A 27,588-nucleotide genomic window follows, 5' to 3' on the forward strand; every position below is an offset into this window, starting at 1 on the left:
AGTCAACACTAAAATATTTATGTCCCTTGTAACTCTTGGGTTAGTACAGGGAATAAATGCAATGCTGCTTTCATAATTGTCAGAGGGAAGAAATATCTTCCATCACATGGTATGGAATTTTCCATTATCCAACTGTGTTATAACAGTGGACATCGAAAAAAAGAATTTGAGTATGAAAATCTGCGGTAGCACTAGAGCTGGTCAAAACACCAACATTTAAAAGGAATTAAATAAATGTCAGCACATCAGTTTTTTTCCAAGGTGTCAAAAAAATAAGCCTAAAAACAAACCCCTACCCATACATGTTGACAAACCCAACTTTTTTGCTACATTTTTTGTAGAAAATTTTAGAGGGGGTTCTGGTTCCAAGGCCAGGTTTTTCAATAAAAGAAGAGTAAAACTTGATATTTGAGAAGCGTTGACCATAGAAGTAAACAAACACTTACATATTCAGATAAATAAATACTACACGGAAGTATATAAAGTGCCAACAAATTATATGGATTGTTTCCAACTGGTACGTTACTAAAAAGGGATATGTACACTAACTTCTTTGGCAGATGCAAAAGAATTGGATTTTATAGATTTCTCAGGTCAGAAGGGACCTATTAGATCATTGGGCCCAACCCCCTGCTCTGGGCAGGAAAGAGCACTAGGGTCAAGTGACCCCAGCCAGGTGCTTGTCTAACCACTTCTTGAAACACCTCCAAGGTAGGGGAAAACACCATCCTCCCTTGGAAGTCCATTCCATAGCTTGGCAACCCTCACCGTAAAGAATTTCTTCCTAATGTCCAATCTAAATCTACTCTCCTTCAGTTTATGAGTTTACTTGAATCCCCAAGATACAAAATCAGCAATTTTGTATTTTCAGGTTACAAGGAAGAGGTAGACAAGTGACTTCTTAGAAATCTTTAGATCTCAGTCTAAAATTTTTAGACTTATTGTTGCTCAATTTTTGGTCTAAAAAAAATGAAACCTACCATATTTACTCAAATAAGACAACCCTGATTATAATTAACCCCCCCCATAATTAAATTCTCTATATGAAAAATGTATAAATTTGTTACATTTTCCCAGGTATAGAATCTAATTATTGGAGGTTTGCCTTAAATTTGAGTCCCTCCCACTAATACATCAGGAAAAGTAAATCTGGAGGGTCAGATAGCCCCCTTCTGTGCCCCATCCCACCCCGGCCAACTTCTTCCTCCTGCAGCCCCTTTCCCCCCGCCTCTTACTGTCAGACCCTGCTCTCCCTGAACACATGGATTCACAGGCTCATAGATGCTAGGGTCGGAAGGGGCCTCAACAGATCAGAGTCCGACCCCCTGCCTAGGCAGGAAAGAGTGCTGGGGTCAGATGACCCCAGCCAGATGCCTATCCAGCCTTCTCTTAAAGACCCCCAAGGCAGGGGAGAGCACCACCTCCCTTGGAAGCCGATTCCAAATTTTGGCTACCCTTACCGTGAAAAAGTTTTTCCTGATATCTAGCCTAAATCTGTTCTCTGTCAGTTTGTGACCATTGTTCCTTGTTACCCCAAGAGGTACCCTGGTGAACAGGGCATCTCTGATCCCTTACTGCATCCCCCTAATGAATTTGCAGGCAGCCACAAGATCACCTCTTAGCCTTCTGATGCGGAGGCTGAAGAGGTTCAGGTCCCTCAGTCTCTCCTCATAGGGCTTGTCCTGTAAGCCCCTAAACCATGAGTGGCCCTTCTCTGGACCTTCTTAAGTCTATCAACATCCTTCTTGAATGACACCCAAAACTGGACACACTACTGCAACTGCGGTCTGACCAATACCGCACAGAGGGGAAGTATCACCTCCTTGGTTCTATTGGTCATGCATCTGCTGATGCATGATGAAGTCTGGTTAGCTTTGCTGATGATTCCGTCACACTGATGACTCATGTTCATCTTGGAGTCCACTGTGACTCCGAGATCCCTTTCCACTTCTGTGCTGCTGAGGGTCATTTCCAAGCCAGTAGGTGCACTGAATATTTTTACACCTTAAGTGCAGCACTTTGCATTTGTCCTTGTTCTACTGCATCCTATTGTGTTCTGCCTACTTTTCCAACCTGTCCAAGTCTGCCTTCCATTGTTCCCTACCCTCTGGAGTGTTTACTTCACCCCACAATTTAGTATCATCTGCAAACTTGGACAGAGTACACGTCACACCCACATGCAAATCACTGTTGGTGAAGATATTGAAGAGTATAGATCCAAGGACCAAACCCTGTGGGACCCCACTACCCACGCTGTTCCAGGTCAATACTGGCCCGTCTACTACCACTCTCTGGGTGCAACCACTCAGCCAATTCGCCACCCACCCGACCACGTAAACATTTATGTCACAGCCTCTTCATTTATTTATGAGAATGGGATGAGATACCGTATCGAAGGCCTTGCTAAAATTCAAGAAAACTACATCTACTCCTGCATCTAAGCATTTTGTGACCCTGTCATAAAACAAAACCAGATTGATCGGGTATGATCTACCTGCTACGAATCCATGCTGGTTTCCCTGCTGCACTATTTTTCCCACAAATATGATCCTTCATAATCTTTTCAAAGACCTTTCCAAGGATTGTGGTGAGACTGACAGGCCTACAATTGCTCGGTTCCTTCTTCCTCCCTTTCTTGAAAATAGGGACCACATCGGCCCTTTTCCAGTCCTCTGGGATCTGACCTGAGCGCCATGAGCACTCGAACAGCTGTGCCAGTTGTTTCTGTTATGACACCAACCAATTCCTTCAGTACTCTCAGATGCAGCTCATCCAGGCCTGCTGACTTGAACACATCCAGTCCACCAAGTGACTCTGGACCAAATCAGCGTCAACAGTTGGTTGGCTGGTGTCCCTCTGATGCCCATCTAAGAACCCATTAGGAGATTTATCTTGACTTGTGTTCAGGAACACCAAGGCAAAAAACTCATTGAATAGCTCAGCCTTGTCCCCGCTCTCTGTCACCAGTTGCTTCTCCTTGTTCAGTAGGGGTCCTATGCTGCCCTGCACCTTCTTTTTATTCTCTACATACCTAAAAAAAAAAAGACTTTTTGTCTTTAATTTGTGTTGCCAGCCTCAGCTCTGTAGTTGCTTTGGCCTTTTTAACTGCCTCCCTGCAAGTGCAGGCCAAGTAGGTATACTCCTTCTTGGTAGCATCCCCTTGCTTCCACTGCCTATATGCTTTCTTTTTTGCCCTTAGGCTCCCCTGGATTTCCCTGTTTAGCCAAGGAAGTTTTTTGGCTCCTTTCTCCCTTTTCCCTCGCAATGGGATAGTCTTCCTCTGTGTCCAAAGGAGACTAGAAGCAAAGAGCGGAGTTGAAAACACTGACCTTGACATAAACATAGCTGTAGTAATTTGCATATAGCATCCATAGCCTTAGTTCATCCAGAATTGATTCATGCTATTTTTTTTAAACTGCTGCAAGTTTTTGTACAGGTACCCCATACATAGCACTTTGGTACCTGCTTATATATAGTACAAACTATGCATGATATTAATCCAAGGCCAAAAGTCTCACGATTTGCCACACAGTTCATTGAGCTGAGCAACAGCAGGAGTCAACAGCATTTCAAGCCATGGTGACCCCATAGCTCACCATTGTTCACTGTGTGCGCATACTCCAATTATCCTGCCCAAATATCTGCGGGCTATTTAGCACCCCTCCTGAATGAGTCCTATGATCTTCCAAAAATTTATATGCAGATGAAGCATAGGGCAGCCTGGTCTGGCTTCACCTCATGGAGAGTAGAGCCACACTAATTTTATGTGCAACAGGCTGAGAGAGGGAGCCACAGAGCAATTCTGGGTAAACTGTTTGGGACCCAGTTTGGTGATGTTTACCAGACATTTAAGGCTGGTGAAGAAACAGGAATCATTGGAAATGGGAAAGAAAGGTACAGCTCAGCTGTGGGAGTGAAAAGGCAGTCAAAATGTACTTGCTCACCAGGACTTCAAAGAGTTGGTGCTGAGGAGGACTGAAGTTAATGGGCACTATTATATATCTTATTCATATGGGCTGCACTAATGCATCCTTGTGGTAGGTTTACAACAGCATATTTGCCCAATACGGGCCATGTGTTTTATAGTCATGTTCAGTGTTGGCTGCATGTAATCAGCTTCACAGTTGGTTTACACGTTGCTTTTGACAGCAGTTTAAGAGACAGACAATGTATTTAGTGAGGTTTTCTTGTACGCAAATGTAAGATGAAGAGTTTCTCTCATGTTGATTTAAAATCAAAACAAAAACCCCCCCAACCCTTTGTCTTGCATTCAAATAAATACCATATTTCATTGATAGTAAATGAACAGACTAATGAATGTCAAGAAGCTATTTTGAAACTGCAATACCCTTGCAGCCTGAAATGTTATAAATATCAATATTCTATTTTCAGTTATCTGTTGCAGTTTGTTAGAAGTTAAATGGTCTAGAGATTTCCAGGAATTAATGCACACTGCTACATCCTTTACTCCTTCCTTGTGATATTAACAGCCATGCCTGAATTCATTAATATTTATCATCATTAGCTTGCTAAGTAACCCAAAGTAAGTTTACTGAATAGAGAGTAAAGGAAAATTATTATAGAAGTAAAATCTTTGAAAAAAAAAAATATTAAAAGATGACCAATTCTTGCACATATATTGTAGACATCAGATAATGACAACAGAAATATAGTCATTAGTGTAGAGACAACAGGGCCTTTAAAAGGCAACAGAAACTCTATTCACAACTGAAATTTCACCTTGCATCAACAAATCTGCCATACTATCACAACACTCATTTAACATTACACAGCTATCTGAGACACTACTGCAAATATCCTAGCTATTCTGGATAAAAGGCATATCACTATTGTATTAGTCGCTTATAGGTAGTGTATTATATGTAAGATATCCTGTAACTGAGAACAGTAAAGGGCACTGAGCTAGGGCTCTCAACACTGCACAGTAAATAACTGTGGGGACTATGTAAAGTGTGTGTACAGATATTCAGGGAGGTTAGGGAGTGGTTAGATTGAATTAAAAATGGCCACCTGATTTAAAGTAAGTCAGCGTAGGGAGAGCTAGTGGGTGGGGGGGCTTGGGGAGGAATGGAGGAGAAAAGCAGGCTCCAGGGGAGGGATGGGGGGAGGGCTAGGAGGATTTGGTGGGATCAAAGGGGCTGATGGCTCCATAGGGGAGTTTGGGGGGGAATCTTTCCCCCACCCCCCTAAGACCAGGGGCTATTTTTAGCCCCCCTAACCCTCCCTGGTAAACCAATCTTTCCCATTCCACCAACCCCAACTTCCTTCCTTGGCTCCTGGAACTGGCAAATACCAATAAAAAGAGTAATGGGAGTGGCTTGAGGGATGAGGGGTTTGGCAGGCTTGGAAGGGGGGAGGGGGGAACTGGTTGGTCTGTGGGGGTGTGACACGGGTTGTCTGTCTTGGGGTGGGTTAACCCTGGGCTGCACTGGCAATTGTATAGAAGTTCAGGACAGTTGGATCAGTCTAAAAATGACCAAACTGATCTAAGTTAGACTGCCTCTGAGGTATGGTTAACTTGGGTCAGGTCCACATTGGAGTGAACTAAGTTAGATTGGGTGGCCATTTTAAACAGAATTTAACCTCCCCCTATCCTCCCCAAACGTCTGTATGCACCCAAAATATCAGTAAGTACCACTAGATAATCCAATTCTTGACTTGTCCAAACAATGTATATTAGCAAGGTCCTCCTATTTGCCCGAAGTTAAACATTATTTTTTAATACAACCACAAACATATTGTAGATTACAATACAAATAGCAGTTCCAGTGACCAGCACTGTTTGATTAAAAATGCCAGGCAGTATTATTCAGAGCAACAGTTTGAAAACAATGTTCAACTAGTCTGCAAAGTAAGGGAATCTGAATGGTAATGAAGTGATAGATGTCATATTCCACTCCTCTGTTTTATTCAGTTTAAAATGTAGATAGCAGCACCATTGTACAATCACAGCATGCATACAGAATTGAAAACAAAGCCTTACCAGAGACTCAGTAAATAATGTCAGAACATTATACTGTGTATCTGCTCTTTTTGGATCAAGAGCACCCTTTGCTCTTGATCAATTTGAAGCTACTTAATTTATGACCTGTTCTTAAATGTTCTATTCTCTTCCAGTATTTCACTAAAACACTCCTTTAGCTAACAGTATTTTTTTTTTTTAAACTAAAATGTTTTTATTTGTGCTTCCCTCACCCTCTTCCCCACATGAATAGTCTTTCAAAATGCAAGGTCATTTGGCTCAAGTGCCAGACTCCTTATCCCCTGGTACAATATTTATACCCACCACTAAAATTTGTCAGAAAAGTCTAACTGCTCTCCCACACCTCTGTATTGTTCATATTTGATTCTCTGATCTCTTGATGTGATTTTTCTCTTCTACCATGCACAATCAAGCCACTTTTGCTTGACCTTGGAAAGTATTTATTGCCATATGACCAAACTTTTACAGAAACCAATATTTAAACTCAGTCTTTTTAAAGAAAAGAAAAAAAGGAAAAGAAAAAAAGGCTTGGCATCCACGAAGCCACAAAATGTTACAAAGCAATGATTGTGAAATATCATGAAAGAGGTTATTTATTCAGAGTGTGAACCCAGGCATCACTGGCACTCCCAAATCAGGAATTAAGAACCCAAATTTGCTGAACCACACTAGTATCCAAGACATACCAAATAACCTTTTGTGCAGGATGAAATAAAGCAGTATTTTAAAACATGCTAGATGAAAGCCTATGTGCCTTTGCTATTACAGCAGCTTTTGTCCAAGTACAAAAGTCTTGAGATAGAAGAGGTTATGCACTAATTTTCAGACTGAACTTCTAAACTCTGCATAAACAATTCTGGCTAACTGCTGGAACAGCCTTCCCTAAGCGATGTCACCACATTCAGGCTTCTCGCCTCATTTCTCAGAGTTCCTTATTCTTCTAATGGCAACCTTAAAATTGACTGACCTAGTCAGTTCAAGACTCCTTCAGAAGCCTCAAAACAGACAGCTCCACTTAGGCAATTAAGTGTGGTAAAACTGCAATACAGACACTGAAGTTGAAGAGTTCCCAGGCAGTTAAGCAGTTTATGCACTGCACAGATAAGCAGAATATCTTATCATGTAAGCAAAAAGGTAACAAATTGGGTCCAGTATTACATTATAAAGCTAAGCGAATTATATACTTACTTAACATGCATAAGAGTATGGACAGAACTACCTCAGTACTTCAAGATTCCTAGAAAAGGATACAGGCTGTTGGTTGTAGCCATGTTGGACACAGGTAGGGAAGCTGCTTTGGGTATGTGATATCTTTTATTAGATCAGCTAAATAATATTTATGCTAAATCTTGGTCTGGGTTGTGGACCAAGATAACATTATTTAGTTGGTCTAATAAACGAAACCCACATCTACCAAAAGAACCTTGCCTTTCTAGAAAAAGATGATAATCTCATCCTGCTAACACAAGACAGCTCCCACTAATTTAAGTTTAGGACTACTGCTTTGATACTTGGAAAGAAAGAGCCCTAGTTCCACAACCGGGACTAATATTTAGCATTCTTTGCAGTGTCCCAACAACAGGCTCAGAAAACTAATAGCCTTAAAAAAAAAAAAGTTTGTCCTTTGAACTAGTGGGAACATTTTCTTTACTTGGTCTTAACGGCTGGACCACAACTACCAATCACAACCATCTCTTTCTCCCACATGGACTTAAGAGTCAATACAAGTTGCCTTTCTTTATCTCCTCCCACCAAGCAATTCCCTTTGCTGATTCTGGTTTGAGTTCCAGTTCCAGACAGAAAAGATACTCAGTTTCCTTCTGCCAAGTGAGACCCATACTAACAGGTTATGGAATTCAAGTAGATATGGAATAAAGGTTGTCCAACAGCAAATCTTTCAAAAGCCTGCTCCTTGAGACTGTTAGGAGGGAGCTAATCTTATAAAATAATTTCCATTTTGGAACACAGTACAAATAAAGTGAACCACATCCTCTCCAAAGATCCACTTCTAGTTCTCTACACTCAGCTACTAGAATTCAAGCACTAACTTGCCCCAACAGTACACCTTTCATTTCATTTACTGTTCCCACATCGCTCTATGAGCACATTGCCTCTCCCTCCTCAAATGGCTGTTCCAGCACATACTATTCTCTCTAAATTCCTGGGATTATACAAAACTTCAGACAGGCTTGCATTCAACCACTACTCCTTAACGGAAGGCTGAGCACTACCACCGGAGCTTTCCAAGTTACTGCCCAGCCTCCGAGACAAGTAAATAGATTTTACAGTACCACAAAGGCTTCAGATATTCCCATTAGCCATTTTCAAGAACTAGCTGCTGCTTCATGAAAGACCTGACCAGTAGTGTAACAAAGGCAAGGTAACCCTGGATTGCTGACTTGGGGACATGGGAGAAGGAGAGGGGATTAAGAAGAGCAGAAAAAATAAGTTCTCAACCCCAGCCATGCCAGTGGCACTAGCAGCTGGACATTGCTATTGCTCCATTGTGTTACCACTGCCCTGGGCCCACAACTAAACTGTTAGGCCTTTGGTCCAGACTCAAATAACTGTAATATAATTACAGCATAAGAGACAATACATGTGCAAATACCTAAAAGTCACCAATACAATTATGTTAAGTACTCATGTTAATGCAACTGCAATTTTTGTTGAGTGACAAATGCACTAACTCTGGCCTTTGTGATTTAAATTGTACATAACTACATTTGCAAGTAGGTCTTCAATAAAACAACAATAAAAAAAATTAAAGCTCTCTGTACCACTACCTATCCATGTCCAATAACAAAAAATGAAGAACATTGTTTTGTTTTGATTTTTTTAAATGTATTAAAAAGACAGCACGATTTAATATCAACATTTCAATCCCTACACTTTAATTTTTTAAAAGGGAACCAAAAAAAATATCTCTTAAAGTGAAAAATTAATGGAACTGTATAACTCGAGAGCTGTGGAACTGAGCAACTAGTAAAAGTTGAAAAAAAACAATTCAATACAATGGAATTTTTCAGACAGACAAACTTGCTTTGTTTGTTTGGTTTTTTTAAAGACTGTAGATCACATTGACAAAAGTGGTTTCTTTTCAGCATTGTACAGTACTTAAGAACACAAACTATTCTTATATGTCCCTTTGTGTACAGGTCTGTACTACAATATATTCCAAATTCCCAGATCTTTTACTGGATTGTGCTTTTCAACTTTTTACGTTGTGCCAACGTAGTTAGTTACAATTTTCTTAGGAGATAAGAAGACTTAAACCAGACATTTTTTTTTTTTTTTTGGTACTGTGCACAATTTACATCTTCAAGCAAAATTGTAATCTGCCTGTTCAGGCATACAAAAAGCACTCCAGTTTCTTAAACAGGCCTTGTTAACCACAGAATAGAGACTGTTCACCCTCACATCAGACTGCAACATAGTACATTTTCAGCTTGATGTCTAAGGATTTAATTCTGACACTACAACTGGCTTTCTATACATCATTTGACAAAATTTACCTTTAAGTTACTGCTTATCATGTATTTTCATTGACACAAAAACAAAATATTTGTACAGTAGTAAGATATTATTAAAATAGCCTATCTTCAAAGCATTTGCAACAAAGCAATTATATTATGCTATCTAAATTAGTTACTTGATGTTGCTTAAAGAAGTTCCAAAATACAGTCAGCCATTTTCCTAATTTTCATTGGGAAAAAAAAAGGAGTAATTTAGTACAGGCACTTCGACACCAGAGCTGCTCATAGGCTATTCCCCAATGGCAAGTAATCTTACTGAAAGCAATATCAGTTTATTCAGTGCCTTTCATTTTTATAAATCCCAAAATACATTTCTCAAACTATGTGCAGTACATGCAGGGATTAAAACCCCACTGAAATTCAATCAGCTGCAGTCATGGAAGGAAGCAGCCAAATGGAGACCAGGATAAAGGGGAGAATGTAAATGACTTAAGCATATTTGGGTATACCCAGATTTTGGCAGGGGGAGAGAAGTCTTAGGATCTTTAAAATCCACAAAAGGCAAAACAGATTTTCACTTAAGTTTCCATCTGAGACCCATACATCAAGGTAAGGTATAAATATTAGAATAAATATTGCACAGGGCAAGGTATAAGTATTGGAAACTTGGAAAAGGACAAAGGTGGAATCAATCCTGTTGGTACTTTGACCTATTTATCTATGGAGTGATTAAGTCAGTTGCTTAGGGCTTGGTGGCTTACTACTTCCTTAGCATGTGCAGAAAAACGAATTTGCTTTCTAAAGTTCAAGCTTTCTAAAGTTGTTGTTGGGTTTTTTTTAAACACGTGCTTCAAAATAAAAAAAATAAAAATAAAAATCAGTATTTACATGGATTTCATCTATTCAGAGTGAATGTCCATAAGGTGGGGATTAGGTCTTTCCATCTCTTTAGGTGGCAAGTATTCCACAGGCATTTAATAAAAGTACTATTAGTTCATGATCAGATGTTTTATATAACCTCATCTGTTACTCCAAATTAAAACAAGTTTAATACCACATTATGCAAGGCAGCAAGTTTCACAATTTCACTTTGGCTGCAGGTGCATTCACTCAAGCCTTCTAAATATCACCACCTTGATAAACTACTATAAAAAAGCCTCAATTCCTTTCCCGTTGCCTGGAGTTCAGAAAAGAAAATCACAGTCTTTAAATAATTCAAAGAGAAGGATGGGGGAGAGGAAATCTAGTCATTCCTTAATGCCTACTACTGTGATGTTACTAATGCAGGTTAACAAAAGCCTGCCCTTTATAACAACTTCTCACTAAGTAGGGTGAGTTCCAAGGCTCCAAGCGACAAGCTGGAACAATATATTTAGTGATGTGCCAAAAGGATCTACAGAGACAATGGCACAAAAACAAATTATTGGTAAAAAGCATCATCTACACAGCATTTCAAGCCAATACAAATGCATCTTCTATACAGCATCCCTCCCTTCTCTGAAAACGCATTATGTAGACAAGACCAACTGTCATTCAAGAGACCAGAAAATGAAGGCTCTGTACCAAATATGTTGATATTTATGCACGCTAAAACACAATGCAAGTAATTCTACACTTAAGAGTGTTAAACCAGATATAATCTTAACTAGCGGAAACCTGCAAAACATTTGTGATTAAATTTTTATTACGAAAGCATTTCTTTAAATACAGGATTTTTACTTGTCCTTTGACCGAATATTTTAACGGAATCAAAGTTCTCACCCTCAGAAAGGCTACATAAAGCTGTCCATGTGTGACACACAGGCTTAGGAATATAAAGACATATTTTGTCAAAAGTCTGACCTTCTGACTTGTTTATGGTCATAAACTAAGATGCCCCTTGTACACATGACTAAGGGCACTTGTACATATGAGGAAATTGCCCCTTTTAGTGGTTTTAATGCCTTTTTTTAACAATTTAACTACGTAACAATGTACATGTTTGGCAGTGTATTTCTATTTAAATAACTTATTTACATAGCAAACTAAAACACTTCCCATATATTTTAGTTTGTTAAGTAACAAAATTATAGTAATATTCCTCATGTGTACAAGGGCCCTATCCAGAAAAGGCAGTATTTACTGCGCCTGCTCAGGGAAGCTCAGGCTTGGCAAACATCCAGTGCCCCATTCCTACTGTGTTCTCCGGCTGCCAGCATACCAGCTGCCCTCCTGCCATGTTCGTGGGTGATCCCAGGCAGTGAGAAGGCAGCAGGGACAGTGCACGGAGCACTGAAAGCCCACCAAGCCCAAGCCTCCCCAAGCACGCCCGAGCTTCCAGCACCAGTGCACCACTGGATTCAGCAGATGCTGCCTGCGAGCTACACACCTAGCACCCCACCTGGGTGGCCCTAGGGGACACTGCTTCTACAGAGGGAAGCACCAGGCCACCCCACAGCTCGGAGTCTGTGCAACCCAGCAACAGCTTGCATGGGCAGGCTCTGCCATGGGGGGAGGGGGAGGCGAGGCGAGGCAAGGCAAGGCAAGGCTTTGAGGGGCTTGATCTTTTATTTTTTTCTCCTAGAGCCTGCCTACATTTCCTGTGGCCAGGGAGTGAGCTGCCAGCAGGTCACACAGCCCCTGAGCTGCAGGGGATCCCCATGCTTCCATCCACCGTGGCGTTGCCTCCTAGGCAGCACCACCCTGCTAGCACCCTGCCCAGGGGTGCCACCACTGTGGAAGGAAGCACCAGGGCCTCCACAGCTCAGGACCTACTGACAGCTCACCCCCTGGCCTTGGGAGAGGCAGGCAGGCTCTGGGGGTGGAAAAAAAGAAAGGATCAGACCCTTCAATACTTCTTTTTTTTCCTTCGGCAGAGGCTGCCTGCTGCACGGTGGGGGCCCCAGGTGTTTAATTCTAGCTCTGGCTTGCTTGCATATCTGTTTGAAATGCCTCAGGATTTATAATAACAACATGTTGATTCTGTCTGTCCGTAGCACTCCGATTGGTCGTTTCAGGAAGCACTGTGACTGGCTGCCAAGACAACCAATCAGAATTCTCTGGACAGACAGAATAAGCCTATTATTATTATAGATTTGGTCAGAGACAAAATGCAGTTTGCGTATATTTAAAAAAACAAACAAACAAAAAAAACTATAATAAAAAACTAGTTTGAGAATTTAAAAGAACAGGATTAGGCATATGAAAGATAGGACAATACACTAAAATATATACAAATATTATGGGAAAAAAACTCAGTCTGGTATTAAGAGCCAGATAATCTCTAAAAGTATTAGAGGGAATCAGGAAAAAATATTCCTGATCTGCATCAGGAAAAAATATTGCTTCCTCAAAAGAGGTCAGAGCACTTCCCCATCTGCACAACATTAAGTAAGGAGTCTCTGGAATCAGAAGGAAAAACCACTGATGACACGCCGGATTCCCGTGCTGATGGCAGGGCATGGGGCTGAAGCCTGGCCAGACCCAATGCCTGGCAGCAGTGGAGGTGGCAGTGCAGAGTTGTGCCCCACCCCTGTCAGCACCTATGTATCACCTATAGGAAAAACACAAGTCATACCACTGGCACACAGCATAGGTCTATGTAGCCTCATACACCCCAGCACATGTGGATTAGTAATATTAAAAGGAGGAGTCAGGGCAGACGCACTACCATGGATTGTACAATGGTATACTCACCATTCATACATGGAAGAAGCATACACTTCTTGCAGCAGTGCAGTCTTTAATAACTGCCTACCCCCTCCCGTCCCCAGGAAAGACACTGCTGTTTCTGCACATTCTGACAAGGGAAAAAATTCATCCACTCTTGCTGCACCCTGTAAAAAAAGTCCTTCGTCCTCAAGCTACCTCTGTTGTTAGTGCTTAGGCCAGTGTACACCTGTACTATCCTGCACACTATGGCTAGGTACAGATATTCAAAAAGCCCAAGATGGAACTGATCTAAGTTACATGGTTTTCTGTAAGCAGCATTTAGATCGGTAGCAAACAGAATACACATTCACCTTGTGGCAGGAGGGGGCAGGCAGGGGAGAATCTTAGACTCTGTTCTGACATTTGTAAACCAGGCTTCATGCGCCAAACTTCTGTTCTGTTACATATATAGACTGGTTTCTGATCATTTATACTGGTAAAAGTGTTATGTCTCTACCTGGTCTATGAATACACATGGAGCCAGTATATTAACTCACCAGATACAGAAAATTACTGGGAAGACATACCAACAATAACTCATATCTAAGACTCCTGAGAAGAAATTGTTTCTAGGAAGGGGAGGAGAATTTGAAGAAGTGCAGCTAGGGACCTACAAAGACCCTTCTGCTAGGGAACCAATACCAGATGCAGCTAAGCCTGGCTGTAACAGCATCTGCAGAAGACAGAGGATCAAAGTATACATTTCCATCTACACATAACCCTACTATTTCTCACAGCAGCCAGGTACCTGGAAGCATCTAAAAGGTTTTTTCAGGGGGTAAATTAAGAGAGCCATACATGCAAATAGGTTTCCAACTATATTTAGAAAATGTTGCATCAATGTTATCCCTGGCATACTGGAGGCCCCAAGACGAGTATCATAATTTTGCTATTGTACCTTGTACTTTTTTGTATCCACAAAAAAAATTAGAAATCTTTGGGAAAAAATATTCGTATCTTTGGTTCATATTAGTGGGTGCATCTACATGAGATGCTATGTTGCCATAGCAATGAGCTACAGAGACACAGTGTCAATGGGCACTAAATGGGACTCTGCCACTACTGCGCTGTAGCTTGATGCTAATGAACAGCAGGGTCGGAAACAACCTGTGCACTGTTGGGACTGCACAACACCAGCTGAAGCAAGTACTAAATGACTGCAAAGTATCAACTGCACAGTGGGGCACATGTATAGATGCTCCCAGTGTATATGAGAGAGTTACTTTTTAAATTAAATTTCTCAGTAATGGAGTCCAGGTAAAAAGCAAATATTTAGTATCATACCATATTCTATTTACATTACGTTAAATATGCCTTTGTGCCCAAACTAGCCAAATGACCAGTTCATTGCACTGATCTATTAACTTTAATATGCTGAGGTGTTTTATCATCATTGATGATGCAGTTTCAGGAAGCTTTTTAGGAGCCTGCAATTTAAAACAGCTTCTCTCTGAACTAACCTAGCCCCTGTAACAAATTATTCATTTTTCATCCACTACAATATTGAGTTTCTATAACATGAAACAAATTATTTTCTCAACTACCCACAAGTTGAAATCTCTAGGAAATCACTTCAATTAGTAGCATTACTTTACATTTACACAAGCATAATAGAGTCAGATTTGGTGCCAAAGTTTAATTTCCCTATCATCAGTTAAGCAAATTAGACTACACTATTCAACCTCTGACAATCATATCTAACCACGCATACCCAAAGAGTATCTGATCTCTCCAATGACAACACAAGGCTGTACTGAGACATTGTGGCAGCATTCTAATTATGAATCAGATCACTAGAAAAGAATAGGACAGTTAACAAACCTTAGTGTTTAACAAGCAGGATCTTGTTAGCTCTGAATACATTTACTGTACTTATTAAATCAGGAGGCAACAAAATTGATGAATGAATGATTAAAGAGAGCCAGGAATACTGTTGCGTCAATGTAGCTTGATTGCATGTTCTGCAAATGAAGTGTAAAAGTAACTTACTGTCATAGTCAATACAATTATTTTAAACATGAAAGGGAAGAAACCCCAAACATTACAATGTTATCTAAGGGAATTTGAGTAATTTTACATGTATTAATTTGAAATGCAAGCAATATATCTAATATCAGTGATATATAAGCTGTATTTTAAAAGGAATATTATCAAGCTAAGAACATACTATTGCTGCCTTAGTTATTGATTTTTAAATTAACAATTCCAGAACGGTTTTGCTTGGTATGTCACATCTTTTCAGGATAGATTTAAATTAAAAAAAAAAAAAAAGTTATCCTTTACTAGCAAGTTTTTCTTCCCTGCAAAAAACAAAGACAATTTAAAAATAGACCTATTAAATTTGAATCTGACAACCCATACTAAGGCCTAATCTACTAAAATGAATTACATTAATATTATTTTAAGTAAAGCATGCTCACTGCTTAATTTTAAAGAAAGCCAAACCACTGAACTGGAGGGGAGGATATACTGGAATCTGAGGATAAGTATAGACATTTACAAAGCCCAAAGTAGAACCGATCCAATATACACGGGTTTCTCTATGGCTGCATCTGTGCTGGTTTAGGTCTGTGACAGCCCAGAGCAGCCGAGGACCTGGCAAATGCTAGCCTGTCTCCCTGCAAGGTGGAACAAAATGGGGGAAGATGGGGGGAGGGAGGGGTGGGCAAAGGCACCTGGGATGCTGGTGGACAGCGACCTAAGTTTTGCTGGGAGGGGATCTGGTACTGAAGCTCAACAGACCGGCTTTACCACATCAATCGAGGTTTATCTTAGATCAGGATCAGTCATTTTTAAACCAGTCTATGCACTCCAAACTTCTATTCTGTTATGGGTACAGAACAGTTTCCACCACTTAAACCAGAAAAAGTGTCACATCTGCACCTGTCCCTAGTTTGCTGAGATCTACACTAGCTTGTTAGCATAGAAATCTCTTCTGCAGATGTAAATGGAAACAGGAACACTATTCTATTAGTGCCAGTTAAGAACTAGTCCACTGAAAGGTTGATTTAAATGCTGAAAGGAGAGAAAAGCTTACCATATACAAGTAAAACCAGGTGCGGGAGTTGTGAGGTTTAGTTCTAAACCTTAAAGCACACACTAACTAGAAACTATAGGAAATACTCTCTCAAAGAAGCTTTAAAGGAAAATTGCTGTTATGATAAGTTAATGTAATGAGTACATAAGGCTGTTTTTTTCAACTAGTAACAGCTTTAAAAAATTCCTTTACATGCATAAATTAACTGCAGCTTTTGCTCAAAAGCCACTTAATAACATACAAAGAAAATTAACATATTAGTCTTCATTTTTTAACATAACAAATGTGAAAATTAGGAGTCTGTATCAATGTATGTTGATTGCTTCACTGTGCATTTCTATTGTGTTCTCCACTTTAGTATAAAGACTATATTTAATTAAAATACAGCAGGTCTTAATGGTAATCAGATAATAAAAATCACCTATTTAAAATTGATTTAAGAGCTGAGCCCATCCTACCTTTTTCCCTACAGATGAAATGATTGGACTAGCAAGTTGTAAGAGTCTTGCAACAGTGCAAATAGCAAGTCCTCTCCATTCACAGAGCATATGTTTTAGAAAGATTTCTATACAGAAACACACTTTCCCATCTGTTAAGTGTCAATCAATTCATCCACTCCCACATGCACATCCAGAAGCCATGTATCTGCCTTTATGAATGCATGCTCACATTACATGAAAGCAAATTATAAGCTTTGGTAGAAGCAACCATTTCTACATTGCTGTACCCACGAAGCTTACACATCTATAAAATAGCATGACTGATGACATGACAGGGCTGTTCAAAGGTCCAGAAGTTAGACGTGTTAAACTGCTTACTGTAGATCATCATATTATTGAATCTTGCTACAAATTATATTTCTAACAAATATTCGGATCAAATGACAAGTCTCTGCCCTTATATATATAAGCTAAAGTTGTGCATTAGTCCTGAATTTTTATCTAAAACTTCATCTTACTACTGGACTCACAATAATACTCTGTACAAGACTCAATCACTTTAATCTGGGTAATTATTCTTCAGTCAAAACATATTTTAGATTTGAAGCAGATATAATGTTGGGTTTTAGTCAAACAGATTGCTATTTATCCAGGAGCTGCTTTAAGCTTGATGTTACAAGAACCTTAGCAACAATCTTCTGCCAGCTTATAGAATGGAGCCCATGCCACTGTGATGCCCAACAGCTTAACTCTTACCTGTGCAGGGCTCTCCAAATTAGCAATGCAAAAATACTATCATTGCACCTGCTCGGAGCCTTTAAAGTTCAAAATAAGAAAGTCTCAAGAACTCATCAAGACTTTTTGCCAGCAAGAGTCTTTTAAAAAGACCACACATACTTCTCCTAGTTAAGCAGACAGGCTTTCCCCAATGCTCACTGATTTATCCTTTTAAAAATATCTCTGGGTCCTGCATTCTATTCTGTTAGGGAGGAAGCACTGTTCAGTTTGAGAGAACTACAAAAAGCAGGAACAGGAAAATAGTCTCAGTGTTTCTACTGCAATTCATTCCTCACTACCAAGTTAAACTGGCTGGCCTACAAGGCTAGAGTATACCAAGTAACCTAAGCTAGGCACGAATGGCCACACTGCAGTCACACACCAATTAAGTACATACACAATGGAGCTATACTCATCACATGAGGTTTCAGCACTTCTGCCATCCCATCCCCTGGTTCTCAGTGCTATAGTAAACTGAGCTGCTGATTCTTTGCCAGTGAATTGTGGGAAAGGACTAGAGAACTATCAATACTCAGTCACATGGTTCAGTCTGCATCCTCACTGTAAACGAGCCAACCAGCCTGGGCTGAAAGCACCAAACTTGGGTCAGAGTTGTGTGTGTGTAGAGAGGGGTACTAGCTGAATGGGTAACATTGCAGTAAAAGCCTAGGTAAATCTGTACTGAAGACATCCCCCAAGGCCTGAGCAAGTTTTGTACTAATGCCATATGAAATACAGAGTAGTTTATGGTCCGCCTTTAAATTTCAGAATTAAGAGATGTTCCTTAATATCAAGGAAGGGACATAAAGATGCCCAGTTTGTCCAGAAAATTTTAGAAAATGACAGCCGTGTTAGTCTGAAATCCAACAGAAGGTACAGGAGAGGTGAACGTTACAGACAACCGAATCAGAGATGCATAAACTTTCATGAGCTACAGCTCAGATACTATAAGAAGACATAACATTTTAGTAGCAAGTTAAAGGTCATTCTTCTACTTGTAGTATTGTGTCATTTTTTTTTTTTAAGCATGGTTAATATAAAGTTGTTTGGAACAGTTGGCTGGTATAACATATCCAGGCTTCCATCTCCCCAATTTTGAGAACAAATTCTTTTGTTTTGTTTTTCAAACATATAATATTTGCTACACTGAGTTTTACTCCTTGGTATCAAATAAAAACAGCCTGGGAGCTATTTTTACTCAAGTACTGAAGAAATATTTCTGACAAGAAGGAAGGTAAAAGTCTATGAAAGAGTTAAAACAAATCATAGCTCTGCTTAGTAACAACATGCTTATGTGAGACTAAGAACACAGGAAATACAAGGGTGTGCATGTTACTTAATATAAAACAGTTAGCTATTACTAATCACCATCTTTTGACCTTCCCAGGGCATTTTCATTCTGCTGCCTGTTCTGCTTCAGAGAACTCTGGCTAGGACCATGCTTTCCTTTGAGTTTTGTACAGTACAGAGCACACACTGGAAGAGTTAAACCAAAATGCTACCAATGCTAGTGGTCTTATCCATCTCCATGGAATAGCTCAACTAGTCAACTGACTTCAGTGTCTGAGACACTAAACACAACACATATTTAAACAACGTATGACAAGTATGTTATTTTCCTATTACTGGAGGAAACATTAGAAACTAAGGAACAAAAGAAAACTATCCGGCCCCGTCTTTGTAAACAACACTACTACAAATGTCAATCACTGCATTGTTACCACATCTGCTTCCCCCACATATCTGTCATAGCCACATCTCTCTCAAATGTTACCTTTTTTGAAACTGCAACTTTTTCATTATGCATGTCAAGAATGCCTTGTACAATGGGAACCAGTCCCTCACTGGGACCCTAGGGATACTACAAAGGAGTATGACAAGTAATTAAATTAATTGAAAAGCATGCATATTTTCAAGCTTAAGAAAGTACAGAATACTTTCCAAAAAACATTAATCTTTTTTTACTTTGTCACCCTCATACTCTATTTCAAATTCATTCAAAGGAGCACACATGGAATTATTTTAGTTGTACAGAAATAAACATGCCCATTTGCTGCATGGAAAAACATTTGTCAGACACCTCTTTTTCCATGTACTCTATTATACCATATGTAGGATGTAAAACAGACTGGACAAGAGCCTAAAAACATCTGTCACAGACTTTAAAACCCCTAATAATAGCACAGCTGGTGTCCCCTGTCTAATGATCTCACCACCGAATCATGTGACCACTCCTGACTCTCACCCCAATGAGGAGGAGGAGCTGAGAAACAAACAATAGCTGGACACATTCATTCACAACCCAATTTGCATTAAAAAAAATAAACCAGTTAAGAGAGTGAACTTAGCTTCCATTAAAAAAAAAGTGTTCAATAGTTTGCTTTCCACTTCTTTCTCTTTTCAAGAAGCCAACAAACCATTAAACAAATCAATAAACAAATCATTCCTCCATAAGTGTGCAGAAGACTAGCTGCAGACAGGGCAATCTGAACACTGAAAGGTAAATATTTTTAACTAGACTTATTTTTTTTAACTTTACATTCTGATTTATATTCTTGTCTAGTTAGTTAACCCTGAAGTTAAACCAGTATCAACATCTTTTAGCAAAAAAAAATTCACATCTATAACTTACTGTGATCACTTGTACTTAGAGGGCTGTTTATTTGGTGCAGGGGGGTGGGCAAAGAGGGAACCCAGTAGAAGTATAATTCTTGTACAGAATGCAGTCCTGAATCTATGCCAGGCATTAATAGATACTTGTCATAGGGATGTTTTAGAGAAACATCCTAGCTTTCCCACTACCAGTGGGAGTTGCTATGGGAAACCGTATTGCAGACTTATTGGTGGTGGGAACAAAGAAGTAGTGTCTCATAGTGAGTGAGGTGGGGTGGGCAAGATTTTAATTCCGCTTTGATACTCATTGTCTTCTGCCTGTTCCTTCACAGCTCTCAAAACCTTAAGGACCTAATTAGCATTGGTTCAGATTTTATTTTACACATACAGGGAGGGAAGGTAGACCAACTCCAAAATTACACCCCAACCACCAAAGTTTACAGGCACTGACCAAGCATAAAGGGGTAGCTCCTACTGGTAGTGTAATTGTATCCACAGTTACTTAAGAATGAGTCAAGAACTGTGGATTTAAGTACAGCTCATCTACATTCTTTATAAAACACCAATGTATTACATAACCTAATTAGGGTAAAATGTCTTCATTCTACTTCCCATGGGGAAGTTGGGGGTGGAGTGGGGAAGAAACAGAGAGAGAGAGAGAACAAAACCCCCTCTGCACAAAGGCACAGTCTGGTAAAGAAAGAAGAGAGAGACAGTAATGCTTATCAATATTTGCCTAATTTAGAAAGCAAACCTCTCAGGACTTAGGACTTCGTTTCGTATAGCACATTAAACACACAGTTGGTACACAAGAGGGAGGAAGAAAGAGGCAATACTATGCACATGAGTTTGGGCACAGTAAAAACAATTACAATTAGTCACATCATAAATGCTCAGTTCTAAAGAAAGCTATGCCATAAGATTCCCTGGCTACCATAAATCAATCTAGCCATGCCATAACCATCTTTTCTAGTTATCTATCAGTTACACATACTTTATTTTTTTTTATGCTATTTAGTTAGATTTCCTTCTTTCAAACAAAACTATTATGGTAAATTCATGCTAGACAGCATTCTTCTTCATTTTAGTCCTATAATCGAAAGCATCAAAACTATGTTCCATATTTATCTGAATTCAAGAGAACTGGATTCCCATCCCCACATTTAACATGGAGAAAAATTCCTTCATCTTGGATTTGAGTGTTTGAATATAAAAGTTGGGGGATGACCACTGCAGAAATATACAAAGATAGAATGCAACTATTTAGGACTAATATAAACTACTATGCAAGTACTGTACTCATGAATTTCTTATCTGAGCCAGCTCCTAGTTTTCTACGATAGAAATATGTCTTTTCCCTCCACAGAGGTTTTTGTTTAAAATCAACAGAAATATATTTGTTTCTGGGTTTTCTGTGTTTAAGGTGTGATGCTAGGTAGATATTTAGTTACCATATGTTAAAAATCAAAGAACAGGAATTTGTAACCAAAGTAAAACCTCAGGACTTCTTCCTGTAAGTGGGCCAAACCAAACTTGGTAATCAGGTATTCTTCAACCTTACACAAACCAACTGTTCAGAGCCAGATTCAACATTCATTCTTATGCCAGTTCCTCATTTACATTAAGAAACAGGTGCTTGGCTGAAGTGGAAATGTTTAAGCAGAACCTAGATCAAAGCAGCAAAAATACTAGAACACAAGAGCATGGCCAAGTACATTTCTTTTATTAATCATATCATACCAAGTGTGTCATTTTTTCCTGATTAAGTTATTGTCAGCTTCAGTTCAGCAAGCCTATGCTTATGCTTGGAGTACCACAGGCAACTTTTAAGACTTATGTTCTGCTGGAATAATGGATGACAGTTGTCAGGACTTTTACAGGACAGCCTTGTACTGTTTTTTTTAAATAGAGTCTGTTTTGGAGCATTTAGCAAGATGCACTATCAAAGTGAACATGCGCAAATTACAACATAAATAAGGCATCATCTTGTTCAGCTCTAATTCTAAGTGCTGTTGCTGGCCATTTCATTCCAGTTGGTATAATGTTCTGGGATGAAGGTTGATTAGTTGTCAGCATAGCATCATCATAAGGGCTGTGTGTAAGCCTAGGTGCATCTAAATTGCCTCATGCTTCCACCTTGTTTTCTAAAACTTCTAACAAGAGCTGTGACAGAGCAGCACAACTGGGCTAGGGAAAGAAGTTACACAAACTGGTTTAGAGTAATCAGAAACTGGTTTAAATCTTTAACAGAACAGAAGTTCAGTGCGCATAAACCAGTTTCAAAATGCCTGAAACTGGTTTAAAATAAACCTGGTTGAATGCAATATCAGACTTAACTGATTTATGTCAAAACAGTTTATGAAACTTCTGTCCCAGACCCCTCCCTGGTTCAAATTAAATCACAATTCCCCAGCAGCCCAGCATGCTTTGCATCCCTGGGCTAGGCTATGCTGTCTGCTCCAAAGAGCAGGGCTGGACCCACCCCTCTGCTCCCTAGCTAGAGCAATGAAGGATGGCTTACTGCCCTCCACCCCCCCAGGCAAACCCCGGCTAGGGTTTGGGACCAGGGAGGAGGGTTAAACTCACCTTCCCCTGAGTACAGAGCTGCCCTGTGCTGCTGGCTTACTTAGTGCTGGCTGCAACTGTGGACTACAAATCCCAGAGGCACCTGGAAGCAGAAAGAGGAAGTGATAAGTAACCCGGCAGAGTCCTGCTGCAGTGAGTCTGAACTGCAAGTCCCAGAGACATCAGGGACAACAGGAACGGGAAGTGAACACAGAGCCCATGCTGTGTTTACAGTTCTTCAGTTTATACTATTTTCAGAGAAGGAACTATTCTTGTTCAAGCTTTTATGAATTCAGTGCCATTACCTTCTGCCCCCTGCCCAGGCAGAGCACAATCTGGGGCCTGGCCATGGCGCCTCCTCTCCAGCAGGGAGTGGGAAAGTGTCTTGGAGGTCTTCTGTCTTCCCTCCCCTTTGGCAATGGCTTGGCAGGCATGCTCAAGTGCCCCCCAACTTCTGGCTTGAGCCACTCCAGGCATGTGGCTGCATTTTCTGAATCAAAGGTGAGCATGTGTTCATTTGCTTATCAATTCAATCTCTTCACTTTAGACTAACTTGCAAAGACTGAATCAATTCAGCCTCAGGCTTTTTGACTGTCTACACTTAGCTCAGGTGAGCAGGCAGAACTTTTGACCAAGGGCAACCACTTAACTGGAGGTCAACTAGTCAACACTTGCTGCAAAGGAAAATAAGCTAATGCTAACATCCTACATTCTGACCAGATGAGACTAAGATTAATCTACACATCCAGAAGAGGAAGTTAAAATACAAAAGGTGGCCATTCAGAAATAAGTTTAAAAGGTATTATAAAATCCAGACTATTCTGAGAAGGAAAGAAACATTATCTATCAAGAATATCCAAATGGCAGCCTGCTTGCCAGATGGTATTATCATGTGGCCCTTGGGCTCCTCATTGCTCCTGCTGCTGTTGCTTCTGCAGCATCTGGGGTCTTTGAGGCAGGGCAGCACAACCTGCTGCCCATATGGTGTGAAGCCCCTGACCACTCAGAAGTTGAACAGTGCTGATTGTTACAGTTTAGGTACTGAAAAAGTGCCTTAAAAACCAATTTTGTTGAATGTGACCAAAGTTAAACCAATAAAATGAGATCAGTGAAACATACATTTAATTTTAAAAAGGTATATCTACAGATTCTCAAATATGATTTAACATCCAAAATAGAGCTTGTACATTAAACTTCATAATCATTTGATCCAAAGATGTTTAGTAGTTTATAACAGACTCTTTGATTACTTCTCAAGACACAGGCAAAAAAGTGAAAATAAAATAACCCACCATTCATGGCAGGTATTAAGTCTGGCTTTCACACAAACTTACAATGAAAACAAAAATTTACACCATGTTTATTTGCTGCTGTGAAAGTTTATCTGGAGACTTATTTTGGATCAGAAATAGCTACTTGAGTAAAAGCATTTCTAATGGATTTTACCTAGATTGACTTCAGGTACTTTTTTCCTGTAATGAGTGTTGTCACATAGAATTGAGAGAAACTAATACATTCTATTTCAACCTTTTCAGTCAGCTCTCAATAATTATCGGCCCAAAATGCCAAAAGGTATGACATTTTGAATATGCTACAAGGTTTAACAGGTTTACAATCAGTAATCAGCAACATAATAGTTGGCACTCTATTGAGGATCCATTTCCAATAATTCTATTGTAAACTGAAGTATTATACTGTATTCTAGGTAGCTGTTACAACTGGAAACACATACTATTTTTTTAACACCAACTGAAATCTATTCTTTATCCAAGAAACCAGTAGATACTTTCGTTCAGAGATGCTATTTATAGCTCACCATGAAGCTGGTGGTTGAAAAATTGACAGTCAACTAAGCTGAATCAGCTTCTCAAGCAGATACGAAGCTTTTGCTAGGAAACAGCAATGTCCGGTCCACAGAGATAATTAATTTAAATGATTTAGTCTCTTTGTCACTTCATGCTTCCTTGGAGATTTCTAGAAAAAAAGCCAGAATAATAAAAGCTACTTTTAATTCATTTTTCATGCCATAATAAAGTAATCACATGAATTTCTTTTGTTCAAGGTCATAGTCCTATAATCCTTCTGCAAAATCCTTCTAAAACATTGCCCACCTAGGTCTGATAAAAATAAACCTTAATTACTACAAGAAAACTTATATTAATGGGTTTCATTTGTTTGTTTGTTTTTCACTTAATAATTTTCATATAACGTGGTAGACCTTGGTATTGTTTGTACCCAATCTACTTGCTTTGTTGAAGAGTAAAATTGAAGTGGCCACACCTTAAGGCACCAGTCCAGAAGAAAACTCAAATATTAGTATATTTCATATAACACACAAAACATTTCACATAGCACACTAAACAAAGCTGGGGCTGTGCAGAGCTCAGAGAAAACATCAGCTCCACTTGTACCAGAATGGCAGGCTTGAGAAGAGACCTCTGAAATTAGATGTTCTTAAAAGCTCGAGTACAGAGTTCCCGCTGGCTCTAGTTACACCACTTTATTGGTATGTCACATGTTCTGCTCAACTGACGTGAACTAACATCTAGGTTCATTTGCCCCTGCTCACACTTGAAGCCTAATCTATACAGCTGAAAGTTTAATACACGTGAACCCAATTTGCCACCTGGCTGCACTATCAGTTTCCTATACACAAAACAGAGCACAGTTTCCAGTTACAAATTAGAGGCACTCAAAAGGCAGTACTTTAATCCCGGAGAGAAACAAATGAGAGGATATAGCACCACCCAAATCCAAAAAAAAAGTAGGTTTTCCTCAGCTAGCTCCAGAGAAAAAAAATTAGGGAGAGATTATAGATACTGATAAAGCCAACACAAATCTCACTGGTCACTAACTAGATGCTCATTTTCCTGACTATGCCAGCCTCTCCTTAATTCCAATTACTCATTTCTCCTGCTTCACTCCGATATGATATCTTTATTATCACTTTGCTCCATCCCCAAGCTAACTGCATCCAAACAAGCAGATCTGCCAGAAAGTGAATTTAGACATTTCCTTAATGATCATAAGAAGGAGTTAACTAGAGCCAGTGTTCAACCTGGTAACATGAGCTAAATTAAAGCTAAAATTTACCCATACACTTTTGCCACAGTGCAAGATTATTTTTATATAGATTCTATCAAAATACATGGTTCTTTTTAGAGTTGTCAAGTCATATTTAATATAATCAAAGCCAAACCTATTAGGCAAGGGTGCTCAACCCCTGGCCTATGGGCAAGTTCCAGCCCCTGGTGCCGTGTCACCTGGCTCACATGGCTGCTCATGGATCTGTGGGGAGCACAGCAGGCCAAGGCTAGATCAGGCACACAGGACCCAATCCCAGCACACAGGAGTGGTGCAGGGCCCAATCCTGGTCAGGCAGGGGTGGTGCAGGGCTCAATCTAACCTGCAAACAAGCCCTTGGCCATTCATCAGACCCATGGGGCTGAAACCATGAGCACCACTGGATTAGGCAAATAATATTCATGCAGTATGTTTGCTGCCAAACTTTAACAGACTGGCATGATGGAAATAACCGTTACGAACCCAGATGTGAATATTTATTTCATTTCAAGGTACTTGATAGATCAGCTCAGTTCAATGGCTGTTTGAATTCCAACTAAGAAAGCAGGAAAGCTCTTCCTATCTAACAACAACGACAATAAAAAGAGTACAAGAACATGAGATATATTTGTTCTAAATATCTTGTAGGACATGACACTGACTGGGGATGATCTTGGCACAGCTATACCTATTTTCTACCTTGGGTATTTTCCATGCTTCAGGGTTTTGCTGGTTGCTCTCTACACCTCCCCTCCAACACCTTTTTTTTCTGCTATACACATCAGGGTGTTTTTAAACCTCCCTAGAGGCACTGGCTAAAGCTACGGCTCAGGACTTCAACTGGGGTTTACCAATTCTCCTGGTAGGAGCAAAGCCGGAAGTTCTTGGATAGAGGGTCTTTCCCCCTCCAGTTAGGGTCAGACCAATCACCATATTTGGGGTCAGGAAGGAATTTACCCCCTGGTCACATTGGTATGGACTGTGGGTGTTTTTGCCTTTCTCTGTACAGGGGAGCACGGCCCTCTACCCAGGACCTCTTGAACATATATTGACAATATTTTACAGAAGCAGGACATTTTGGCATGGTTCTCCTACCTGTGGCAGGCTAGGGTGTTAGGTGTATGTTGCGTCAGGGTTGAGAGCAGTCCTACGTAGAGTTTAGATTACGGTTGTATGGGATGGTTTGGACAGGGATGATCCTCCCTTTAGCAAGCGGTTGAACTAGATGACCTCTGGAGGTCCCTTCAAGCCCAATTTCTCTATGACAACCAGAAGCAGGCAGTTCTAACACTAATTTACAAATAATAATAAATCAGTTTGTTTGAGATACAAAACAAGGTTTGCATATATTAAGGGTATTTTCAGTTATATTATAAATGGCTTTTTTATGACAAGTCACAAGTTTAGAAAAAGCACAGTAATTCAGTAATACAGCATTTTCCAACATTATAAAAAAAAATCAAAATTTAGGAAACTAAAAAAAACAGTAAGTAGCTATTAGCAAGATTAATAGTGAATTTAGAGTAAAAGTTACATTTAGTTGCAAATCAATGTGTTATTGGCAATACCAGCAAATAAGAATCAACCTCTCTTCAGAGAAAATAGTAATACAAGTGAAAAATAAAAAACCTTTAATTTCAAAATCAAAAATCAGAAGAGTGTAATTAATCCACTGTTTTCAGGAAAGGATTTGAGGGATCAGGATTTGAAGTCTTCTAAATGTACTAATCTACTTCAATTATATAAAGTTCAAATTTGTTTCACTTGAGAAAAGCTAATCTGTGCCTTTAAAGGTTAAATTCCAGTTTACTTTATTACATCAAAAAAGGCTTTATAAAAACCCAACCCAAAACACATACAAACCATTCCTCCTTGGGTCCTCTAAGCCAAGGATCTCTATTTTTCTCCCCTTTAATTTTATAC

General features: G+C 39.7%; 1 protein-coding gene across 10 annotated transcripts in view; it reads right to left on the reverse strand.

The window, feature by feature from the left end:
* Positions 1 to 27,588, reverse strand: part of TRAK1 (trafficking kinesin protein 1) — a 188,845-nt gene that overhangs the window by 150,298 nt on the left and 10,959 nt on the right. For 4 of the 10 annotated variants that reach the window (XM_090050371.1, XM_090050368.1, XM_090050372.1 and 1 more), the window contains exons 2-4: positions 24,419 to 24,576; positions 22,908 to 23,092; positions 22,624 to 22,705 (exon numbers count right to left, since the gene is read on the reverse strand). The exons of 1 other annotated variant lie outside the window; for it this stretch is intronic. In XM_090050371.1, coding sequence (XP_089906497.1) covers positions 22,624 to 22,705; positions 22,908 to 23,079 — 254 coding nt within the window. In that variant the 5' untranslated portion in view covers positions 23,080 to 23,092; positions 24,419 to 24,576. Of the gene's footprint in view, positions 1 to 22,623; positions 22,706 to 22,907; positions 23,093 to 24,418; positions 24,577 to 26,760; positions 26,956 to 27,588 lie in introns of those variants that run through there. 5 more of the 10 variants (XM_090050370.1, XM_090050374.1, XM_090050376.1 and 2 more) reach the window with 5 other exon arrangements.

This window comes from Crocodylus siamensis, chromosome 5, assembly GCF_052110815.1.
Source record: "Crocodylus siamensis isolate JL-2025a chromosome 5, ASM5211081v1, whole genome shotgun sequence".
Classification (NCBI taxonomy): domain Eukaryota; kingdom Metazoa; phylum Chordata; order Crocodylia; family Crocodylidae; genus Crocodylus; species Crocodylus siamensis.